Raw genomic sequence first — 18,398 nt, 5'->3', positions numbered from 1 at the left:
ACGAGTTTGTGAATCTTTGCTGAGAGCATTTGTAGCACTGTGTGAAAAGCTTCACTCGGATCATCTCATTCAGTCCTCCGAGCCAACGATGCATGACTTACATGCTCTTATTAGCAAGTGAGGAAACCGAAGCTCAAAGATGTTAAGCTAATTTCCATAAGGTCACCTGTTGAGAAAGGGGTAGAGCTGAAATTTAAACCCTGACCTCAAGCCCAAGGTCAGATTTTCTCGGTGATTTTAACCTGTACTTCCTCCTCTTCTTTGTACATTAGTCATGTCAACAAAATCTTAATTCTTACAGTTAAAAAAAATTTTAGTAAACATTAAAAATTTCACCTTGTCCTTTAAAGATGTGTACTCCTCACAATCTAGAAATATATTTTATGGGGTTTTTTTTCCTGATTTTTCTTGTGAAAATAAGTTTTTCCCCTTTTCAAATATAAGATTATATTACACAAAATGTGCATTTTATTTTTTTTAATATTTATTTATTTTTGAGAGAGAGGGAGAGAAAGTACAAGCTGTGGAGAGGCAGAGAGAGAGGGAGACACAGAATCTGAAGCAGGCTTCAGGCTCTGAGCTGTCAGCACAGAGCCCGAGCGGGGCTCAAACCCATGAACTGCGAGATCATGACCTGAGTGGAAGTCAGACACTTATGACCAACTGAGCCACCCAGCTGCCCCATAGAATACAACCTACCTTGTTAAAACACAGTAAAATAAGAGCAGGTGGGCTCTAGAAACCCTAGAGGCAGTTTCTGGGGTGAAAAATGCATGTATGGTGGCTGCGATCCTGAATTCAGCTCTCTGATATCTGATTTTTTGCATATTCCGGAGGAGGGGAGAGTCACCACATAAATGTTACTGAACTTCAGGTCCAAGTAGGACTCAATTTTTTTTAGTTATCTTTGATTAATAATCACCATGTTAAAATTTTTAATTGAGCAGAGGCAGGAAACAAGAGACGGCTTGGAAAACATTGGAACATTTGGAAAAATATTGCTAGCCTATCTTTAGCAATTTCTAAGTCTTGAGTATTTCATGATCAGTTTGTGATGACATCACATCCTGAGTATGACGCTTACAGAGCGAATCTGAGAGCTGATCCACTGAATTTTTCTTGCGTGTGCCCAGGGCCAGGCGTAATTAGGCAGAAGGCCCTCTGGAGTCACCCTGACTAGGAACAGTAGCAGTGCCTGTTTGCCATTTCTGTAGCGGGTGTTTGCGTTTTGCAGTGACTAAGCTACTTGACTCATTACTCTCTCTTTCCCATCTTCCCATAGATATAAGTCTTTCTTATCACAACCCATTATAGAATTACATTCAGAGGACACACTTCAAATCGGCAAGTACCCTTAACCTAAGTAATACAACATGGCCTACCTCTCTGCTTTTCTTCCCCTTTGCTTTTTAAAAATGGCGTGTGTGTGTGTGTGAGAAAGAGAGAGAGCGCGAGCGCGCACGTGCACACGTGTGTCCACATGATGTCACGGAGTGTATAATCTTCTGCGTTACATTTACTGTGAAGGAATTTGAAATAACTTTTAGTGTGGCTCTTCTTAGATGTCCTTAGGTCCCAATCTTCAATCTCGAAAAAAAAAATTTTCAGAGAGTTGCCAACATTTCAAAAATAGATTTTTTTTTTCCCCTGAAAAATCTCAATTTCCATCTTTCCTTGGAAAACTCCAGTCTGGCAGCCTCGGACCCTGACTCCCACGTGGCTGCTTCACCGAGAGAGAACTGTCTGACAGAGAAGTTAGCAGATAGCTGTGTTATCTGCTGTCTCGTGCCTGACCTGCTTCACCCGTTACCTTATGTCCTTGGGCCCAGGGCTGTTTTTCCCCCTAAGTTTTAATTATGAGTGTTTCTAACAACTCTCTCCTCACTTCTAAGCCTTTAAAACTAAGATAAACCTCTTCCAGAATGTTCCATCATGTTCAGTGTGTGTCTGACAGAGAAGTTCAAGGGGCTTCATGATAACTCACGTCAGACCACATGCTCAGAAAGAATGGCCTTCTTAGATGGTGGGCGGGTAACACAGGAGACAGCAGACAGCTAGACAGGCCCCCCCCACCAGAGTGCCATCGTTATGCTCCCAGGGGACAAACGCCTGCAGAGAATAACATCTCCCCTGTCCTTCGTTTCCCTCCTACAGATTCTAAGTAGAACCTCTCAGGCTTTGCCATTGGCTGGCACCTCTGCTTTCTCTACATTGTAGCTGTTAAAATTTTCTGTATCTTTGGTTATTATTTGATTAGAATGATTACCTGTAATGAAAGGGCTAGCACTTTGCATTGCCTTTGATCCAGTAGTGTAGAAACATGTGAAGTAGAAAGTAAAGACCCTGCGTAACCTCTCCCCCCACCACAATAACCAGTGTGCAGTGTGCTTTCGCCTGTGGATGGACAGTTACCTAGACACAGGTAAATATCACACAGGAGAAAATACACATGTAAATGTAATCCCGTGCCTGGCCCATAAGAGGTTCAATACATTTTTGTTGAAGGAATGTATGCACACATTGAATAAATAAACATATATGTTGTAGATCAACATATATTTGTTGAAGGAGTGAATCTATACTTCTATAATAAATATGGGCCTACGTATAATTTTAATAAAGTGAATAATTTACACGTACCGTTTTGTAACTTGTTCTTTGTGCATCCTAGTGACTCATGGCTGTCTTCATGTTGCTGTATTAGATCCCCCTCATTATTTCTGGTGACTTTACAGCACTCCTCTGCATGGAAATTCCATTTTACTTCATGTATTCACCACTGATGGTCCTTTAGATTGCTGCCTAGTTTATGGTTTCCTGTAGACAGTTTTGTAGAAAGCATAGGTGCGTGTGCATATTTGAGGAATTGCTGGTTCAAAGAATTGTACGTTATGAATTCTAACAGCTGCTGCCAAACCATTTTTCAAGACCCTTGAAATTTTTTTTGACTAATTTTTTTTAATGTTTTATTTATTTCCGAGAGAGAGAGAGAGAGAATGATCGGGGGAGGGTCAGAGACAGAGGGAGATACGGAATCTGAAACAGGCTCCAGGCTCTGAGCTGGCTGTCAGCACAGAGTCTGATGCGGGGCTCGAACCCACGAAACGTGAGATCATGACCTGAGCTGAAGTCGGACGCTTAACCGACTGAGCCACCCAGCCTCCCCCGTTTTGACTAATTTATATTTTTGCTAGAGTAGATGAGAATTCTCTTTCTCTATACCCTCACTAACACTGGCTACTACCATTTAAAACAATTTCTGCCAGTCTGCCAGATCTATGAATTTAAAATTTTTTATAACTTTTTTTGTTTTAAATTTTTTATAACCTTGAATGTGCTAATGAGAGGGAGTATCCTTCCTTCCTTCCTATTGGCCTGTGGGATTTCTTTGTAAATTTCCTTTGCTCATAAATTTTTTGGTTGCACTGTTTCATTTTCTTTTCAATTTATAGAAGTCCTTTATCACATAACAGAATGTTCAGTGATATAAATCCCTTGCCAACTGGGGGGGGGGTTGGGGGGCATATTTTTTTTCTTAGCCTTTCACTTGCTTTTTAACTCTGTGAGTCTTATGTAAGCAAATTTTCTAATCCTGCCCTTGATAGTTTCTTGATCTTGCCATCATACTAAGAAAGGGACAGTTCAAATAAAAATAAATGAAATGCAAATGAGTGAAAATTTGAGGAAAGTGATAGGTGATAATAAAACAGACAGATTTTCCTTGAAAAATTGCCCTACTTCATTAAACTTTTGAGGCTGTGATTGGAAGAATCACACTGTTTATTTACCATCAGGAAAGAAAAGGTGCTGATAAGTTAAACTGAAACATTTTTGACTGATGCATCCTCATTTCAGAAATGTTAAAGTGTGAAAAAATATTCATCTTGGAATTGATAATTTTTTTTAAGCTGAAATATGTATGAGGTGAAAATGAAAAGTATATAAATGGGCACACAATGAAAAGTAAGTCAGAATGAGTAAATCAAGGAGGGATGCCTGGGTGGCTCATTCAGTTAAATGGCCACTCTTAATTTTGGCTCAGGTCATGATCTCATAGTTCATGAGTTCAAGCCTTGCATTGGCAGAGCCTGCTTGGGATGCTTTCTCTCCCTCTCTCTCCACCCTTCCCCTGCTCATGCTCGCTCCCCCCCAACCCCGCCAAATAAATAAATAAGTAAATAAACTTAAAAAAATAAAACTATCTATGAACCTCCATGTACCCACCACTGAACTTTAACTGGCCAATTTCACCTGTACAGTGATTCTAAAAGTGTAGTCCCAGACTCGTGACATCACCACCACCTGAGCACTTGTTAGAAATACAGATTTCTAGCTTTTGAAAGAATTTGAAAAAAATGTCTGCTTCTGGAAGACCTGCTAAATCAGACACTCAGAGTGTGGAGCCGATCAGTCTGTTTTAACAAGCCCACCAAGTGATTCTGATGACTGCCAAAGCCCGAGGACCACTATATAAACCATGCCGTCCAATCTCTGCAGGAGCATTTTCAAGCAAACGTTATCATCTTACTTGTAAATACTTTAGAAGCTATTTTCTTTTAACCATAGTATCTCACAAATTGGCACAACATTTAGAGAGCAGCCAGCCTGTCGGTACCAGTATTTCAATGTTACCCTTTGACCTCCTAATTCTACTACTAGAGACCTACTTCACCGGACAGGTGCTTCATGATATCTGTAAAAGATACTCCTTGCAGCGCCTCAGATGGAGAAAATTTGGAAATACCACATGCCTAATAGTGAGGGCTTGGCTGAATAAGTTGTTTTATCCACTCATGGAAGGCTAGGAAATCATTACAGAGAATGATGTCACTGTTAAGTAGGAAAAGCAGTTTTCAAAAGAAGAATTGGCCCCATTTTCTTTTTTCTGTGTGATATGTGTGTATACATTTGTGTGACAGAAAATGTGCTTATGTTGTGTGTATTAGTTTAAGCACCCAGGGGGGAAAAAAAGACTGGAATGATCTGTACCAAAACACTATCAGTTGGAAGATGTGATTTTCGTTCCTTTCCACCTTCCTCCTTCCTGATGTTTTTTTTTTCCTATTTGTAATGGAGTGTGTATTTCTATAATGGAGAAAAAATAAATTTAATTTTGAAAAAACTCTATTGAAATGATCATCTGTGGATTAATTTCTGTTGAAATGATAATGTCTTCTTGGCTTTACAGAGGGACACCTGTTGGATTCAAAGAGATATGCCATTATTGGAGCAGACCTCCGAGATTTACCTGAACTCGAAGAGAAGCTAAAGAAATGTAACATGAATCCACAGTGAGATTTTTTTTTAACCTCTTATGCATTTGTGATTTCATGCTAATACGAAATAAGGTCAGTTGAAAAGTGCAGCATGATACCCATGTCCCATTTTTTATTCTGAAATGTTAACCATTTCATTGCTACTGAGAGCAGTTTTCTAAAATCTTTTGAGAAGCAGTGTGTCTTCTGTTTTCACATCAGAGTCACATGTATTGCTTTTGTAACATACTGATGCCTGACATCGTAAAGTTTGGTAAGTTAACTGTATGCATAAAAACCTATAACTGCAGGCGCCTGGGTGGCTCAGTTGGTGAAGCATCCAACTCTTGATTTCAGCTCAGGTCATGATCTCATGGTTGGTGAGATCGAACCCCGCCAGGGTCAGGCTCTGCGCTGACAGCTTGGAGCTTACGTTAAGCATGCGTGTGAAAGCAACTGAACAGAAATTGGTATGTAGACTGTGTAGTCTCCTGTAGATTAGTATAGTGGCAGTGGTAACCAGCAGCAGCCTGCTGCGACTATAGTAACCCGCTGTTTGGGCAGATGTGCTAAATGGCCAGGAAAATAACCACTTACAAATTGGGAGAGCCCTTGGGGTGCCTCCGTGGCTCAGTGGTTAAGCGTCCAACTCCTCGTGTTGGCTCTGGTCACGATCTCCCAGTTCATGCCCACATTTGGCTCTGTGCTGACAGTGCAGAGCCTGCTTGGGATTCTCCCTCCCTCTTTCTCTGCCCCTCCACTGCTCACGCTTTCTCCGTCTCTCTCTTTTAAGTAAATAAACTTAAAAAGACTAATCAGGGGAGCTCTTGATAGGTTTGCCTCGCCTTTGGAGATCTACAAAATGAATGGAGAACAGCGGCTATCACAAGTATTAGAATTGCATACATAGTTCTGTGGGGCTCATTTGTGCTCTGTATTTTCCTTTATGGGCTGTTTTTGCTTTGCTTTCACTTCTATTTTGAAAAGTATTCATCCTGTTTTTAATTTTTTTTAATTTCTAGCAGAGAGAGACAGCGTGAGCAGGGGAGAATCAGAGAGAGAGGGAGACACAGACTCTGAAATAGGCTCCAGGCTCTGAGCTGGCAGTCAGCACAGAGCCCAACGTGGGGCTTGAACCCATGAACTGCGAGATCATGACCTAAGCGAAAGTCGGATGCTCAACCGACTAAGCCACCCAGGCGCCTCTCATCCTGTTTTTAATATTCCCAGTGTCTGCCTCTTAAAAATATACTGTAAACCTCCTTAACTTTTCGTTTTCAAATAATTCAAATCTATGAAAAAGCTGCAGGAAATTCCCACGTAGCCTTCTGCACCTGGCTTCCCCATGTGGTAATGCCTTGTGTAATAATCAGTGCCTTTTGCATTAATAAGGTTTTTAGAGGGGCACCTGGGTGGCTCAGTCAGTCAAGCATCTGACTTTGGCTCAGGTCATGATCTCACGGTTCGTCAGTTTGAGCCTCACGTCAGGCTCTGTGCTGGCAGCTCGGAGTCTGGAGCCTGCTTCGGTTCCTATGTGTGTGTGTCTCTCTCTCTCTACACCTCCCCTGCTTGTGCTTCTCTCTCTGTCTCTCAAAAATAAATATTAAAAAGACTTTTTAAATAAATTAAAAGGTTTTTAGGACTGTATTTTTCTAATTATCAACCTATTGAGGTTTGAAACCTTTTTTTCCACTCACTCACTCTAATCATTTCTATTGATATAATCTGGGGTTTTAGACTTAGGTTAAAAAAATGCTTTAAAAAACTTCTTTTTAATGTTTTTCTTTCTGATTTTCAATTTCATCTGCAACTCAGACTTCATTGGCTTTTCCTCTGGGTTTAGTTCTCTCAGTTTCTTTGTACCATGACCCAGTTGGGTCCAGAGATTATTTGTAGCAGTGTGTGTGTGTGTGTGTGTGTGTGTATACACACATGTCTTTATTTTAGAGAGAAAGAGAACATGTGCAATTCGGGGAGAGGAGAAGAGGAAAAGAGAGGGAGAGAGAAGATTCCTGACACAGGGCTTGATCCCACAACCCTGGGATCATTACCGGAGTCGAAATCAAGAGTCAGATGCTTAATTGACTGAGCCACTCAGGCACACTTGGATTCTTAATTTAACTATTATTTAGTTTTGAGAGAGAGAGTGAGCACGAGCACGAGCCAGGGAGGGGCAGACAAGGAGACACAGAATCCAAAGCAGGCTCCAGGCTCCGAGCTGTCAGAACAGAGCCTGATGTGGGGCTCAAACCCATGGACCATGAGATCATGACTTGAGCCAAAGTTGGATGCTTAACTGACTGAGCCACCCAGGCACCCCTGGATACATCTTTTTATTTCTCGGGTATTTCGAGTTCAAACGATTTATTTGCTTCGAAATTCCCTGCCAATAAACATGGGCAAAAATAACCTACTTGCTTTGTGAGAAAAACAGCAACCAGCCGTGAGGAACAGCAGTCTAAAGGGGCAGAGAAGGAAGAGAAGGCGCAGTAAAGGAGTCAGAAGGAGCAGTAATAAATCACTGGAGTTCACATACATTAGGGTGTTCCTTTCTACAGTTAAAGCTTTTGGAGATTTCTATAGGAGTTTATTCCTTATCCTGTTTCATAATTTGTTCGTTACTTTGAGTCTGGTAACGCCAGAGTGTGTACTAATGTGTAATTTACTGAAGACGGTTCATGTTGTTTTTAATTCTTGATCATAAAAGTTTGTGTAAGAAGAATTAGATTCTGTTAAATAGATATCAGTATTTCTTCATTTTATCAGTCAGCTTTTGATGTGTAACAAAATCTCTCCAAACTCCGTGGTTTAGAACAACTCACAATATAGAGCAATTCACAAGTTGCTCCAGACTGTGTGAGTTGACCATTTGGGCTGGGCTTAGCGGGGTGGTTCTTCCGCTGGGGCCAGGTGTAGCTGCTGTCCCCTGGGGCTTACTCCTATGTGGATGCCTTGTTCTCATGCACAGGGCCTCCTCTCCTATAGCAAGCTAGCTTGGGTTCACTCCCTTAGGGATTCAGGTTTCCGAGCAAGAGAGCAAGGGCCAGCGCGCAAGTGATTTTCAACTTCCGCTTGCATCGTGTTTGATACTGTTCTGTTGGCGAAAGCAAGTTATACGACTAATCCAGGTTCCAGGGGAAGGGAACTAGACTGGACCTCGGAGCAGAGAGAGTCGGCAGGGTCACCTCGTGACCATGTGCGGGCACGGCGGGGGAGAATTCGTAGCCATTTTTTATGATCTACCATGCGCCTTTCACACTGTATTCACAAGCCGGACAAAACCTTGCTCGCTGCTCACGTTTTTACAGTCCGAAACTTTGGGTCACGATGGGGGGGTCCCCATCTCTTACCGCCCTGATCGTCGGTGTGCTTGTTCAGGGCTTCTCTTCCTGCGGCGGGCACTCCAGGGTTCTCCTGCCAGTACTGCCACGTGGGGGCCATTGGAGAGTCCCCGTTTGATTGATACATACTTATGTGCCTTTTTTTCTTCTCTGAAGATTGCCAACACTCCTGATAACGGAATGTGTGCTGGTTTACATGACTCCAGAGCAGTCGGCCAACCTTATCAAGTGGGCAGCTCACAGTTTTGAGACCGCTATGTTCATAAACTACGAACAGGTAAAAGGAAGCACAAGACGTTCCCGTGCTGCGTGCATTCCTCTGGTGGCTTACCCTCTCTGAGCTGCCTCAGGATAAGTTTCCACTTGTTCTTTTCCTTCCGCCGCTGGCCACACACGTCTCCTTTTTTTTTTTTTTCTTTAATTTTTTTTTAATGTTTGTTTATGTTTGAGAGAGAGAGAAAGAGCAGAGAAGGGGAAAAAAGAGAAGGAAACACAGAATCTGAAATGGACTCCAGACTCTGAGCTGTCAGCACAGAGCCCGACACAGGGCTCGAACTCGTGAGCTGTGAGATCATGACCTGAGCCGAAGTCAGCCGCCCAACTGACTGAGCCACCCAGGTGCCCCGACATGTCCCATTTTTAATCAAGTCTAGCAGTCCCCAGTATTCCTGATTTCTTAACTTCCTACAGATTCATAGCCAGAATTTTTGGAATTCTGTCTTCACCTTTATAAAAGCTTTGTGAGTTCTTATTTTACCACTGTATTAATTATAAAGTCATAGGGTGTCTTAGGCATATGGGTGTCAGTGATGCAGGCTGGCCGCGTATAAGGTAGGCAGGAGTGGAGGGGACTCTGGTGACCCACAGTTCACCCCTGCTTGATGCCTGCCAGTTATTTGTTCCTCTGTGGGCATGGCAGCCTGGAGCTGAGAACTCCCAAGTTTTCAGAAGTTACAGTGCAGAATTTTAATATCAAATTTCCTAATTTTTTTTTTTAATGTTTTATTTATTTCTAGGAGAGAGAGAGAGACCGCATGAGCAGGGGAGGGTCACAGAGAGAGGGAGTGACAGACTCTGAAATAGGCTCCAGGCTCTGAGCTGGCAGTCAGCACAGAGCCCAATGCGGGGCTCGAACCCACAAACTGCGAGATCATGACCTAAGCGAAAGTTGGACGCTTAACCGACTAAGCCACCCAGAAGCCCCTAAAATTTCCTAATTTCTAAGATCCGTGAGTTTGGTCCACTGGCTGTCTGGTTTTTTCTTCCGACCCGGTAGAAAGGGTTCTGTCTTAGAGCTTTGGAAGTATTCAGCTTGGGTCTGAGTCTTATGCTCTTTTGATTAGCTGTGTGACCTGAGGCAGAATTACAGGCTGGTTGGGAGTCCATGCTCTGGAGGTAGATTGCCTAGCTGTGTGACCTGGACAAGTTTCATACCTTCTCTGTTCCTGTCTCCTTATCCAAAAAATGAGAATAAAATCTGACTTCATAGGGTTGTAGTGAGGAGTAAGCAAGCTACTTTGTACAAGAGCATTTACAGGCCCGCCTGGCTGTTGAGCAGGTGCTAGCTGTGATTTGGATCTTTCTGAGCCCCAGGCCCTTGTTTTTGTTTCTATGTATTCTTTTAATGTTCATTATTTATTTTGAGAGAGAGACCATGAGCAGGGAAAGGGTGGCGGGGGGGTGGGGGCAGTGGTGGAGAGAATCCCAAGCAGGCTCTGTGCTGGCAGCCTGGATCGATCCCATGAACTCCCAGGTCATGGCCCAAGCAGAAATCAAGAGTTGGACGCTCAACTAACTGAACCCCCAGGCGCCCCCGCCATATCCTTGTTTATAAAGGGATAACTTCTCTGGATTATTATGGCAATTCATGGGATGCTGTGTAGCAGTGGGCACGTGTCTGAGCACATGGTGGCTAATTCTGTTGCTTTTTTAATTTTATTGTTTTTATTTTTTTGATCTCGTTTTATTTTTAAATTCCATTATGGATGAGAGCAGTTAAGGCTTTGCCCAATGTCACATAATTACGGTCAGGTCTAAGGCTAGACTTTGGTTGACCTTTTCACTCTCTCATGCTCTAGTCCAGATTCCTGTAGAAGTGATTTTTGGTTGATTTTCCTTCCTCTCTAACTGGGAGCATTCCTCAGACTCAGTCTTCAGTCCTGGTGAATGGATATAATTGTAGTTGGTATCATTTATCTTCTATAAATCCTGGGAATCTGTCTTTGGTTGCAGGATACCAGTCCTGGGGAAAATGAATTCTGTTTTCTTTCTTTCTTTTTTTTTTTTTTTAAGGGTTTATTTATTTATAAGAGAGAAAGACAGCGTGAGTAGGGGAGGGGCAGACAGAGAGGGAGACGCAGAATCCAAAACAGGCTCCGGGCTCTGAGCTGTCAGCACAGAGCCTGATGCAGGGCTGGAACTCCCGAACCTCGAGATCATGACCTGAGCCAAATCGGATGTTCAACCGACTGAGCCCCCCAGGCGCCCCCCTTTTAACAATGTTTTAATCAAGCCGACGGTCCTGTTGTCCTCACACGTCCGCCAAAAGAGAGTAATACTGCGTCTTGCCTGGCACTGTTGTCACAGGGGCTCTGGGAAGCATTTTGTATATTAAAGTGTTGAAGTTTTGGTACCTTGATGACAAAGTAATAGTATAGATGCTATAATGCACAGTGTATTAGGTTGTGTGGCATTTGTGTGTATAGATACATTAATGGTTTTTTAAAGTGATTTTAAATGGGGGCGGGGGGCACCTGGGTGGCTCAGTTGGTTAAGCATCCACCTTCAGCTCAGGTCATGATGTCGCAGCTTGTGGGTTCGAGCCCCGCATCGGGCTCTGTGCTGACACTTCAGAGCCTGGAGCCTGCTTCAGATTCTGTGTCTCCCTCCTTCTCTGTCGTTCCCCCTCTTGCTCTCTCTCTCTCTCTCTCTCTCTGTGCTGACACTTCAGAGCCTGGAGCTGCTTCAGATTCTGTGTCTCCCTCCTTCTCTGTCCTTCCCCCTCTTGCTCTCTCTCTCTCTCTGTCTCTGTGCTGACACTTCAGAGCCTGGAGCCTGCTTCGGACTCTGTGTCTCCCTCCTTCTCTGTCCTTCCCCCTCTTGCTCTCTCTTTCTCTCAAGAATAAACATTAAAAAGGGTTTAAAATGTTTTTTTATCAATAAAGTAATACCACATACAAAACTTTAAAAAAATCAAATAGTATGAAACGATACACAGGGAAAGGTAAGTCACTTTTCTACCCTGGACCTGAGTCCTCTAACCTGGGAAGCAACGTTGCCAGATTCCAGAATTATTCTATGCCTATATAAATGTAGATAGAGATCTTAAAGGCAGGTAGGAGCGTATTACACACATCCCTCTATACTCTACTTTTCGAGAGTTTATTATCTGAGAATCGTTCCGTGTCTGTGTCTGTATCTGCGTCTACATCTGTATTTGCCCCTGCTTGGATATCGTCTTCCTGTTTTCATTATAATATATAATGTATACATATATGTCATATAGTATATAATATCTCATTAAATGAGCACACCAGAATTTCTTTAACCCCAGACGGTGGGCATGCCAGTTCTTTCCAGGCTCTTCCTGTCAGGTGTCATGCTGCAGTGCAAATACTCCGGTACCTGGCGCATACGTGTGAGTGTACCTGGGGAGCAGCTCGCTGGCCTCGGTCTGCCTGGCTCCCAGGCCCAGCACACATCGCCTGGTTGCCCTGCAGGGGGCGGCAGCATGTGCTCTCATCGGCCCCGCCTGCCGCATCTGCACCCAATTCCGTCACCTGCACAGGGTATTAGCAGACGTCAGCCTTGACTGGTCAGAAATACAATATTGTCTTACTTTGCATATTTGAGAAAAAAAAAAAAAACAGCAACTACTTCTGGCAGTGCCCAGCCTCCTCTTTCCCTTCCCAGGTGAACATGGACGACCGGTTTGGACAGATCATGGTCGAAAACCTGCGGAGGCGACAGTGTGACCTGGCAGGAGTGGAGACCTGCAAGTCGTTAGAGTCACAGGTCAGAGAGTCCAGGGAAGGACAGACTCCCTCCTCAGATCAGAGAATGTGCGAAGCCTGGTCGAGTGCCCACCTGAGCAGGCAGCTGGGGCTCCACGTGGGCCACTGGTTCCTCGCACCAGGGAAGTCCAAGCCCTGGGCCGCCATCTTGGTTTGGAAAATACACATTTCCATTTCCCATACCCTATTATTTAAAGTTTTCATGATGCAGATTTTCAAGCAACATGAACATAGAGGGAACAGTAAAACAAAACCCATGATGAGCCAACTTTAGCGATTCACGTTTTTCAATATTGTTTTATGTATCCCCATTTTTAGTTGGTATTGTCATTGGGATATTTTAAGGCAAATCCCAGAGAGTGTTTCATTTCCCCCGTAAATACTTCCATGTGAATCTCCTACCAGTAAGCACTTTCTCCCCCCTCCACCCCGGGATAACAGTTATATCATTATTATACTTCACACATCAGCCAGAACTTCTTCATACCACCCACTCCACATTTCGTGTTTGGATTTCCCCAGTTTAAAAAAAAAAATTGTATAGATGATGTGTTTGAAACAGGATCCAAACATGGTTCCAAACTTTGTACTTGACATGTCCCTTACGTTTCTTAGGATCTATAATAGATTTTTTAAAAATATCTTTTATTTATATAGTTTTTTTCACTGAAGAGACACCACCCACCAGTGCCCCCATTAAATAGGTGAGATTGTACATGTCTTACATCACATTACCCCTCCAATGCTTCCAAGCACTCTTGCTCACAGACAAGTTTCTTCCTTTATTTTTCTTTAAATATACGTTAGTGACTTCTCTCCCATTACAACAATGCATGTTTGGTGTAGAAAACTGGAAAATAAGAAAGACAGGGGCCAGGCTGGGCTTTTGAAAAAGGAGTCCTCTAAGAGAAATTCTCCTGGGCCTCAAGAGTGTCTTGGATTTGTACAACAGTGCCTTGTACCTTCTTCCCCTTTTCTCTCCACCGCACATTCTAGAAAGAACGGCTCCTGTCGAATGGGTGGGAAACAGCGTCAGCCGTCAACATGATGGAAGTGTACAGCACGTTGCCTCAGGCCGAAGTGAGCAGGTGCGGGTTGGTGAGCGTTAGCTTCCGGCGAAGGATTCTGAATTAAAGGCATAACTGTCTTTAATGTAAAAAAAAACCCTAACTGGATTTATTTTGAAACATGTTAACGTGCTAATACAGGTTAAACATTGAGAGCACCTTGAGAGTCACTCATTAGCCGCTGGCGGAGATAGGGTTTATGCCAGCGCAGGTCAGTTTAGTCAAAACAAGCAGTCACACCTGTCACACTCCCAGAGCACCCTCTACAAGTAGGAATCGTGCGCAATCCCGGTGTTTTGGAGGAGGAAGAAAATGACACTGCCCAAGGGCTTCTAAGGGGGAAAAGTCCATTAATTTATTTTTATTTTGAGAGAGAGAGAGTGGGGGAAGAGCAGAGAGTGAGGGAAAGAGAGAATCCCTACCAGGCTCTACGATATCAGTGCAGAGCCTGAGAGGTAGGGCTTGAACCCATGAACCATGAGATCATGACCTGAGCCAAAATCAAGAGTCAGATGCTTAACCAGGCACCTCTTTGTACATATATTTTAAAACTTATATTTAAAATGCTCTTTTGAAAAAAAAAATCATACAAGCACATGATAAAACAAAACAGAAGAAGGTAGTATAAAGTACAAACAAAAACCAACCTTCCATCCTGCTCCCCTCACTATGAGTCCACTACCTTCTCTCAAGAGACCAGCACCATTGCCAGTTTCTTCTGTGTTTTCCAGAAGTGAGCTATGCATGTGCAAGCCCGTATGCCCCACTTTTCTTTTCATAGATAGTCATGTACTCTGCACGTTATTTACTATAGTTTCTTTTTGAATTTCATCATAAGCCTTAGAGGCTGTTCCGTGTCAATGCACACAGACCTATTACATCCTTTCAGAGAGCTGCATACCTTCCAGTTGTATGAATGTACTGTAATCTATTTAGCCCAGCTCTCCTGGGTTACAGTTTTTTGCTGTGATGCTGCAGTGAATATTCTGGAATGTACATCTTTGTACATATAGGGTTAACTCTTAAAGGAAGAATTGCTGAGTGAAAGGGTATACATTTTATTTTTTAAATGTTTTATTTCTGAGAGAGAGAGAGAGAGACAGCATGAACAGGGGAGGGTCAGAGAGAGAGCGAGACACAGAATCTGAAACAGGCTCCAGGCTCTGAGCTAGATGTCAGCACAGAGCCTGACACGGGGCGCGAAACCACGAACCGTGAGATCATGACCTGAGCCGAAGTCAAACGCTTAACCAACTGAGCCACCCAGGCGCCCCGAAAGGAGTACATTTTAAATGGGGACATCTAGCTGGCTCATTTGATTGAGCATGCAACTAACTCTTGATCTCAGCATCATGAGTTCAAGCCCCACATTGGGTATGGAGACTATTTAAAAGAAAAAAAAAAAAGTTTTCTCATGAAGTGTAACAGCCCTTTATGTAGCAAAGAAATCTACCCTTTGTTTTTTGTATTACAAATATTTTTTTCCAGTTTCTCTTTTGTCTTTTGACTTTGTTTACGGTATATGTTTTTTTTACATTAAAATAAAGTGGAAGCATACTGTATGCACTATTTCATATCCTTCTTTCCTCTTAGTATGAATATAAACATCCTTCCATATCCCTAAACTTTAGGTTGTCATCTTCATTTTTTGCATACATTCACACTCTGCTTTTTATTCTCTCCACAGAATAGAGTCACTTGAATTCCTGGATGAAATGGAGCTTCTCGAACAGCTCATGCAGCATTACTGCCTTTGTTGGGCAACCAAAGGAGGAAGTGAACTGGGTACGTGGCTTTACTTTTGTTGATTTGACCTAGAAATGGGGGACCTTTTTCTCTGCAAAGAATGCAGGATGTGCCTGGGAAGAACGGGGCACCGTCTGTGTGTGTTCATGAGCACACGCAGGAAGTTAGCTGTCCCTTCTCCGTGTTTCCTTAGCATGGAAACCAGGAGAACCGTTCAGATAAGCCAGGTAGACCGACACTGACGAACCAGCAGTGCCTTAAGGTCTCCTGTGGCATTTCCTCGGTTGGAAGGGAAGAGACCTTGAGAGTCGAAAGCAGTAATCTTACTAAAAGTAGCCACTGTTTGTCTTGTTAATCACCTTATAACCTGTTTGCTAGATGTCAAACACACATTCTCCTGTGTGTCTCCTGCAAACCCATGCAGCTGCAGGTCGAATTTCTCCCTTGCCTCTTTTTTTTGTTTGTTAATGTTTATTTTTGAGAAACAGAGAGAGAGAGAGAGGCAGAGCATGAGAAGGGGAGGCGCAGAGAGAGAGGGAGACACAGAATCTGAAGCAGGCTCCAGGCTCCCACCTGTCAGCACAGAGCCTGACATGGGGCTCGAACCCATGAACCGTGAGATCATGACCTGGGCTGAGCTCAGACACTTAACTGACCAAGCCAGCCAGATACCCGCCCCACCTCTTCCCTCTTGTGATGAAGGTGAAGTCCCCTAGCCTGGCGGAAGAAGGCCGTGGCGGGAGCCTGGATCCTCATCTCCACATTTCTGTTTCCTAGGTCTTGACCCAGTTCCCCATTTACAAGGGCCCCGTGTTGGTCTTGCTTCCTCCGCGGGGTCGTCCTCCAGGCCATCTCTCCGGCCTGTGGAGGCCATCTTAGATCCCAGTTGTGGCCTTGACTGGAGTAGCCACCCTCAGACTTCCTGCAGAGGGCGTCCTGCAGTCCATCCGATGACATACAGCCTGAGGCAGGGGGCCCAGGGAGTCCAGGGAAACCCAGGACATGATGGAGCCCGGCAGTGCCCTGTGCGCAAACCCCGTGTGCACATGTAGCTGTCAGTCGTGCCCTGGGGTTTATCATTCCAGTAGTTTATAAATTTACCCAGCAGTCCAGCCCACAAGATCCTTTTAAATGTGTATTTTTATTTAAAAGAATTGATGAGTGGGGTTTTATACTCTTCTCCCCTTCCCCTCCTGCGCAATTTTAAAGACAATGTGATTCTTAGTAGAGATTTTGAAAGCTTCTGAAAAGTAAGGTGAAGAAGAAAATCGCCTGCGTGCCAGTCCCTCAGAGATCACGACTGGTAGCTCTTTCCTTTCACTCATTTTCTAGCTGCCATGTTCTTTTTAGCAGAACTGAATTCACACGCTGTGTAACTTGGAATCCCAGCCTTCCCCACTTAGTATTATGACAGCCATCTCCCCTTGTGTGAAAAACTTGCACTGAGGATAATTTCAGTGGCTTTATAAAAATTCTGTCCTGGGGGCACCTGGGTGGCTCAGTCAGTTAGTTAAGTGTCTGACTTCAGCTCCGGTCACGATCTCGCGGTTTGTGGGTTTGAGCCCCACAAACACAGCTCAGAGCCTAGAGCCTGTTTCTGATTCTGTGTCTCCCTCTCTCTTTGCCCCTCTCCCACTCACAGTCTGTCTCTGTCTCTGTCTCTCTCCGTTTCTCTCAAAAATAAACATTTAAAACAATTTTTAAAAAACTTTAAAAAAATAATAAAAATTCCGTCCTGATGCTATGTCCAGATTAACTCAACTTTCCCACACTTTTGGAAATGTAGTTTGTCTGGAATACGGTGAAGCCAATTCTAGTTTTTATCTTTTATAAATTAAAAAAAATTTTTTTAGGGGCGCCTGGGTGGCTTAGTCGGTTAAGCATCCGACTTTCGCTTAGGTCATGATCTCGCAGTTTGTGGGTTCGAGCCCCGCGTCGGGCTCTGTGCTGACTGCCANGCTCCCCTATAAATTTTTTAAAAAATGTTTATTTATATTTGAGAGAGAGAGAGAGAGAGCATGAGTGGGGGAGGGGCAAAGAGAGGGGGAGACAGAATCTGAAGTAGACTCCAGGCTCTGAGCCATCAGTGTAGAGCCTGACGCAGGGCTTGACCTCACAAGCCATGAGATTGTTACCTGAGCCAAAGTCGGACACCTTGCCAACTGAGCCACCCAGGTGCCCCATATTCTAGTTTTTATAAGTTTTTTTTTTTAATAAACTGAACACTTTGTGACATTGGTGCTGTATGTGTGAGGGGCAGGACCGTTCGTGTCTACGCTTGCTCAGGATTCACTACTGAGAGGGCAGACTTTGGGCATTGCCCGCAGAGAGCCCATGANGGCCCGTGCCCCCAAGCCTGTCACCCGGGTCCCAGAGTCCCACCATTGCCTGCTTTCTCCGCCCTACAGTGTGAGTCTCTTAACACTTTTGTGTTTCCCCTCCTCAGGCTTGAAGGAAATCACTTACTAATCTGTTGGAGGCCCAACTGAGCTGGGAGCAGACGTGCCTGACCTCCCGGGAGTGGATGGGCTGCGTTTCCTGGGCGGTGGCCGGCCCTGCGCTCGCCCTGCAGCCTGACAAACCTCACTTCTGGGGGCTGTCGTACCACCTTCTGTGCCCATCGACTTACCATTTAAATAAATCTTGTTTGCCAATTGCCTTTGGTCCTCTGCGGTCGCTCACGTGCTGCTCGGCCTTCACTCCCCTCGGGGGGGGGGGGGGCTCTGGTTCATCTCCACATCAGCCAGAACCAGAGCTCCCGAATCTTCCTCCAGCCTTGGCTTGCTCGCTGTGAGTCCGACTCCACTCAGGCCCCAGTGTCCGTTTGAGGTTTTTTTCCCTGCGTGTTTGTGTTATGGCACCTGATGTCACACCCGGCACCTTGGCCTGGGCCTCCACCTCCCACAGAGGTGGGAGCTCTTCTCTGCTGCGGTCTCTGCCCCCACCAGGACCTGCATGCCTAAGCCCATCTTGGCT

The 18,398-nt window shown here is 44.2% G+C and overlaps 1 protein-coding gene across 2 annotated transcripts in view; it reads left to right on the top strand.

Moving 5' to 3' along the window:
• LCMT1 (leucine carboxyl methyltransferase 1) overlaps window positions 1-18,080 on the top strand; it is a 42,927-nt gene extending 24,847 nt beyond the window's left edge. For both annotated transcript variants that reach the window (XM_077760468.1, XM_077760467.1), the window contains 7 exons: window positions 1,283-1,344; window positions 5,189-5,291; window positions 8,753-8,873; window positions 12,509-12,610; window positions 13,606-13,697; window positions 15,364-15,461; window positions 17,869-18,080. In XM_077760468.1, coding sequence (XP_077616594.1) covers window positions 1,283-1,344; window positions 5,189-5,291; window positions 8,753-8,873; window positions 12,509-12,610; window positions 13,606-13,697; window positions 15,364-15,461; window positions 17,869-17,891 — 601 coding nt within the window. In that variant the 3' untranslated portion in view covers window positions 17,892-18,080. The remainder of the gene's footprint in view (window positions 1-1,282; window positions 1,345-5,188; window positions 5,292-8,752; window positions 8,874-12,508; window positions 12,611-13,605; window positions 13,698-15,363; window positions 15,462-17,868) is intronic.
• Window positions 18,081-18,398: the final 318 nt, after the last annotated feature.

The sequence above is a fragment of the Crocuta crocuta genome, unplaced genomic scaffold, assembly GCF_008692635.1.
Source record: "Crocuta crocuta isolate KB4526 unplaced genomic scaffold, BGI_CrCroc_1.0 scaffold73, whole genome shotgun sequence".
NCBI lineage: Eukaryota > Metazoa > Chordata > Mammalia > Carnivora > Hyaenidae > Crocuta > Crocuta crocuta.
Note: the sequence above shows the minus strand (reverse complement) of the source record. Positions and strands in the feature narration are given on the sequence as shown.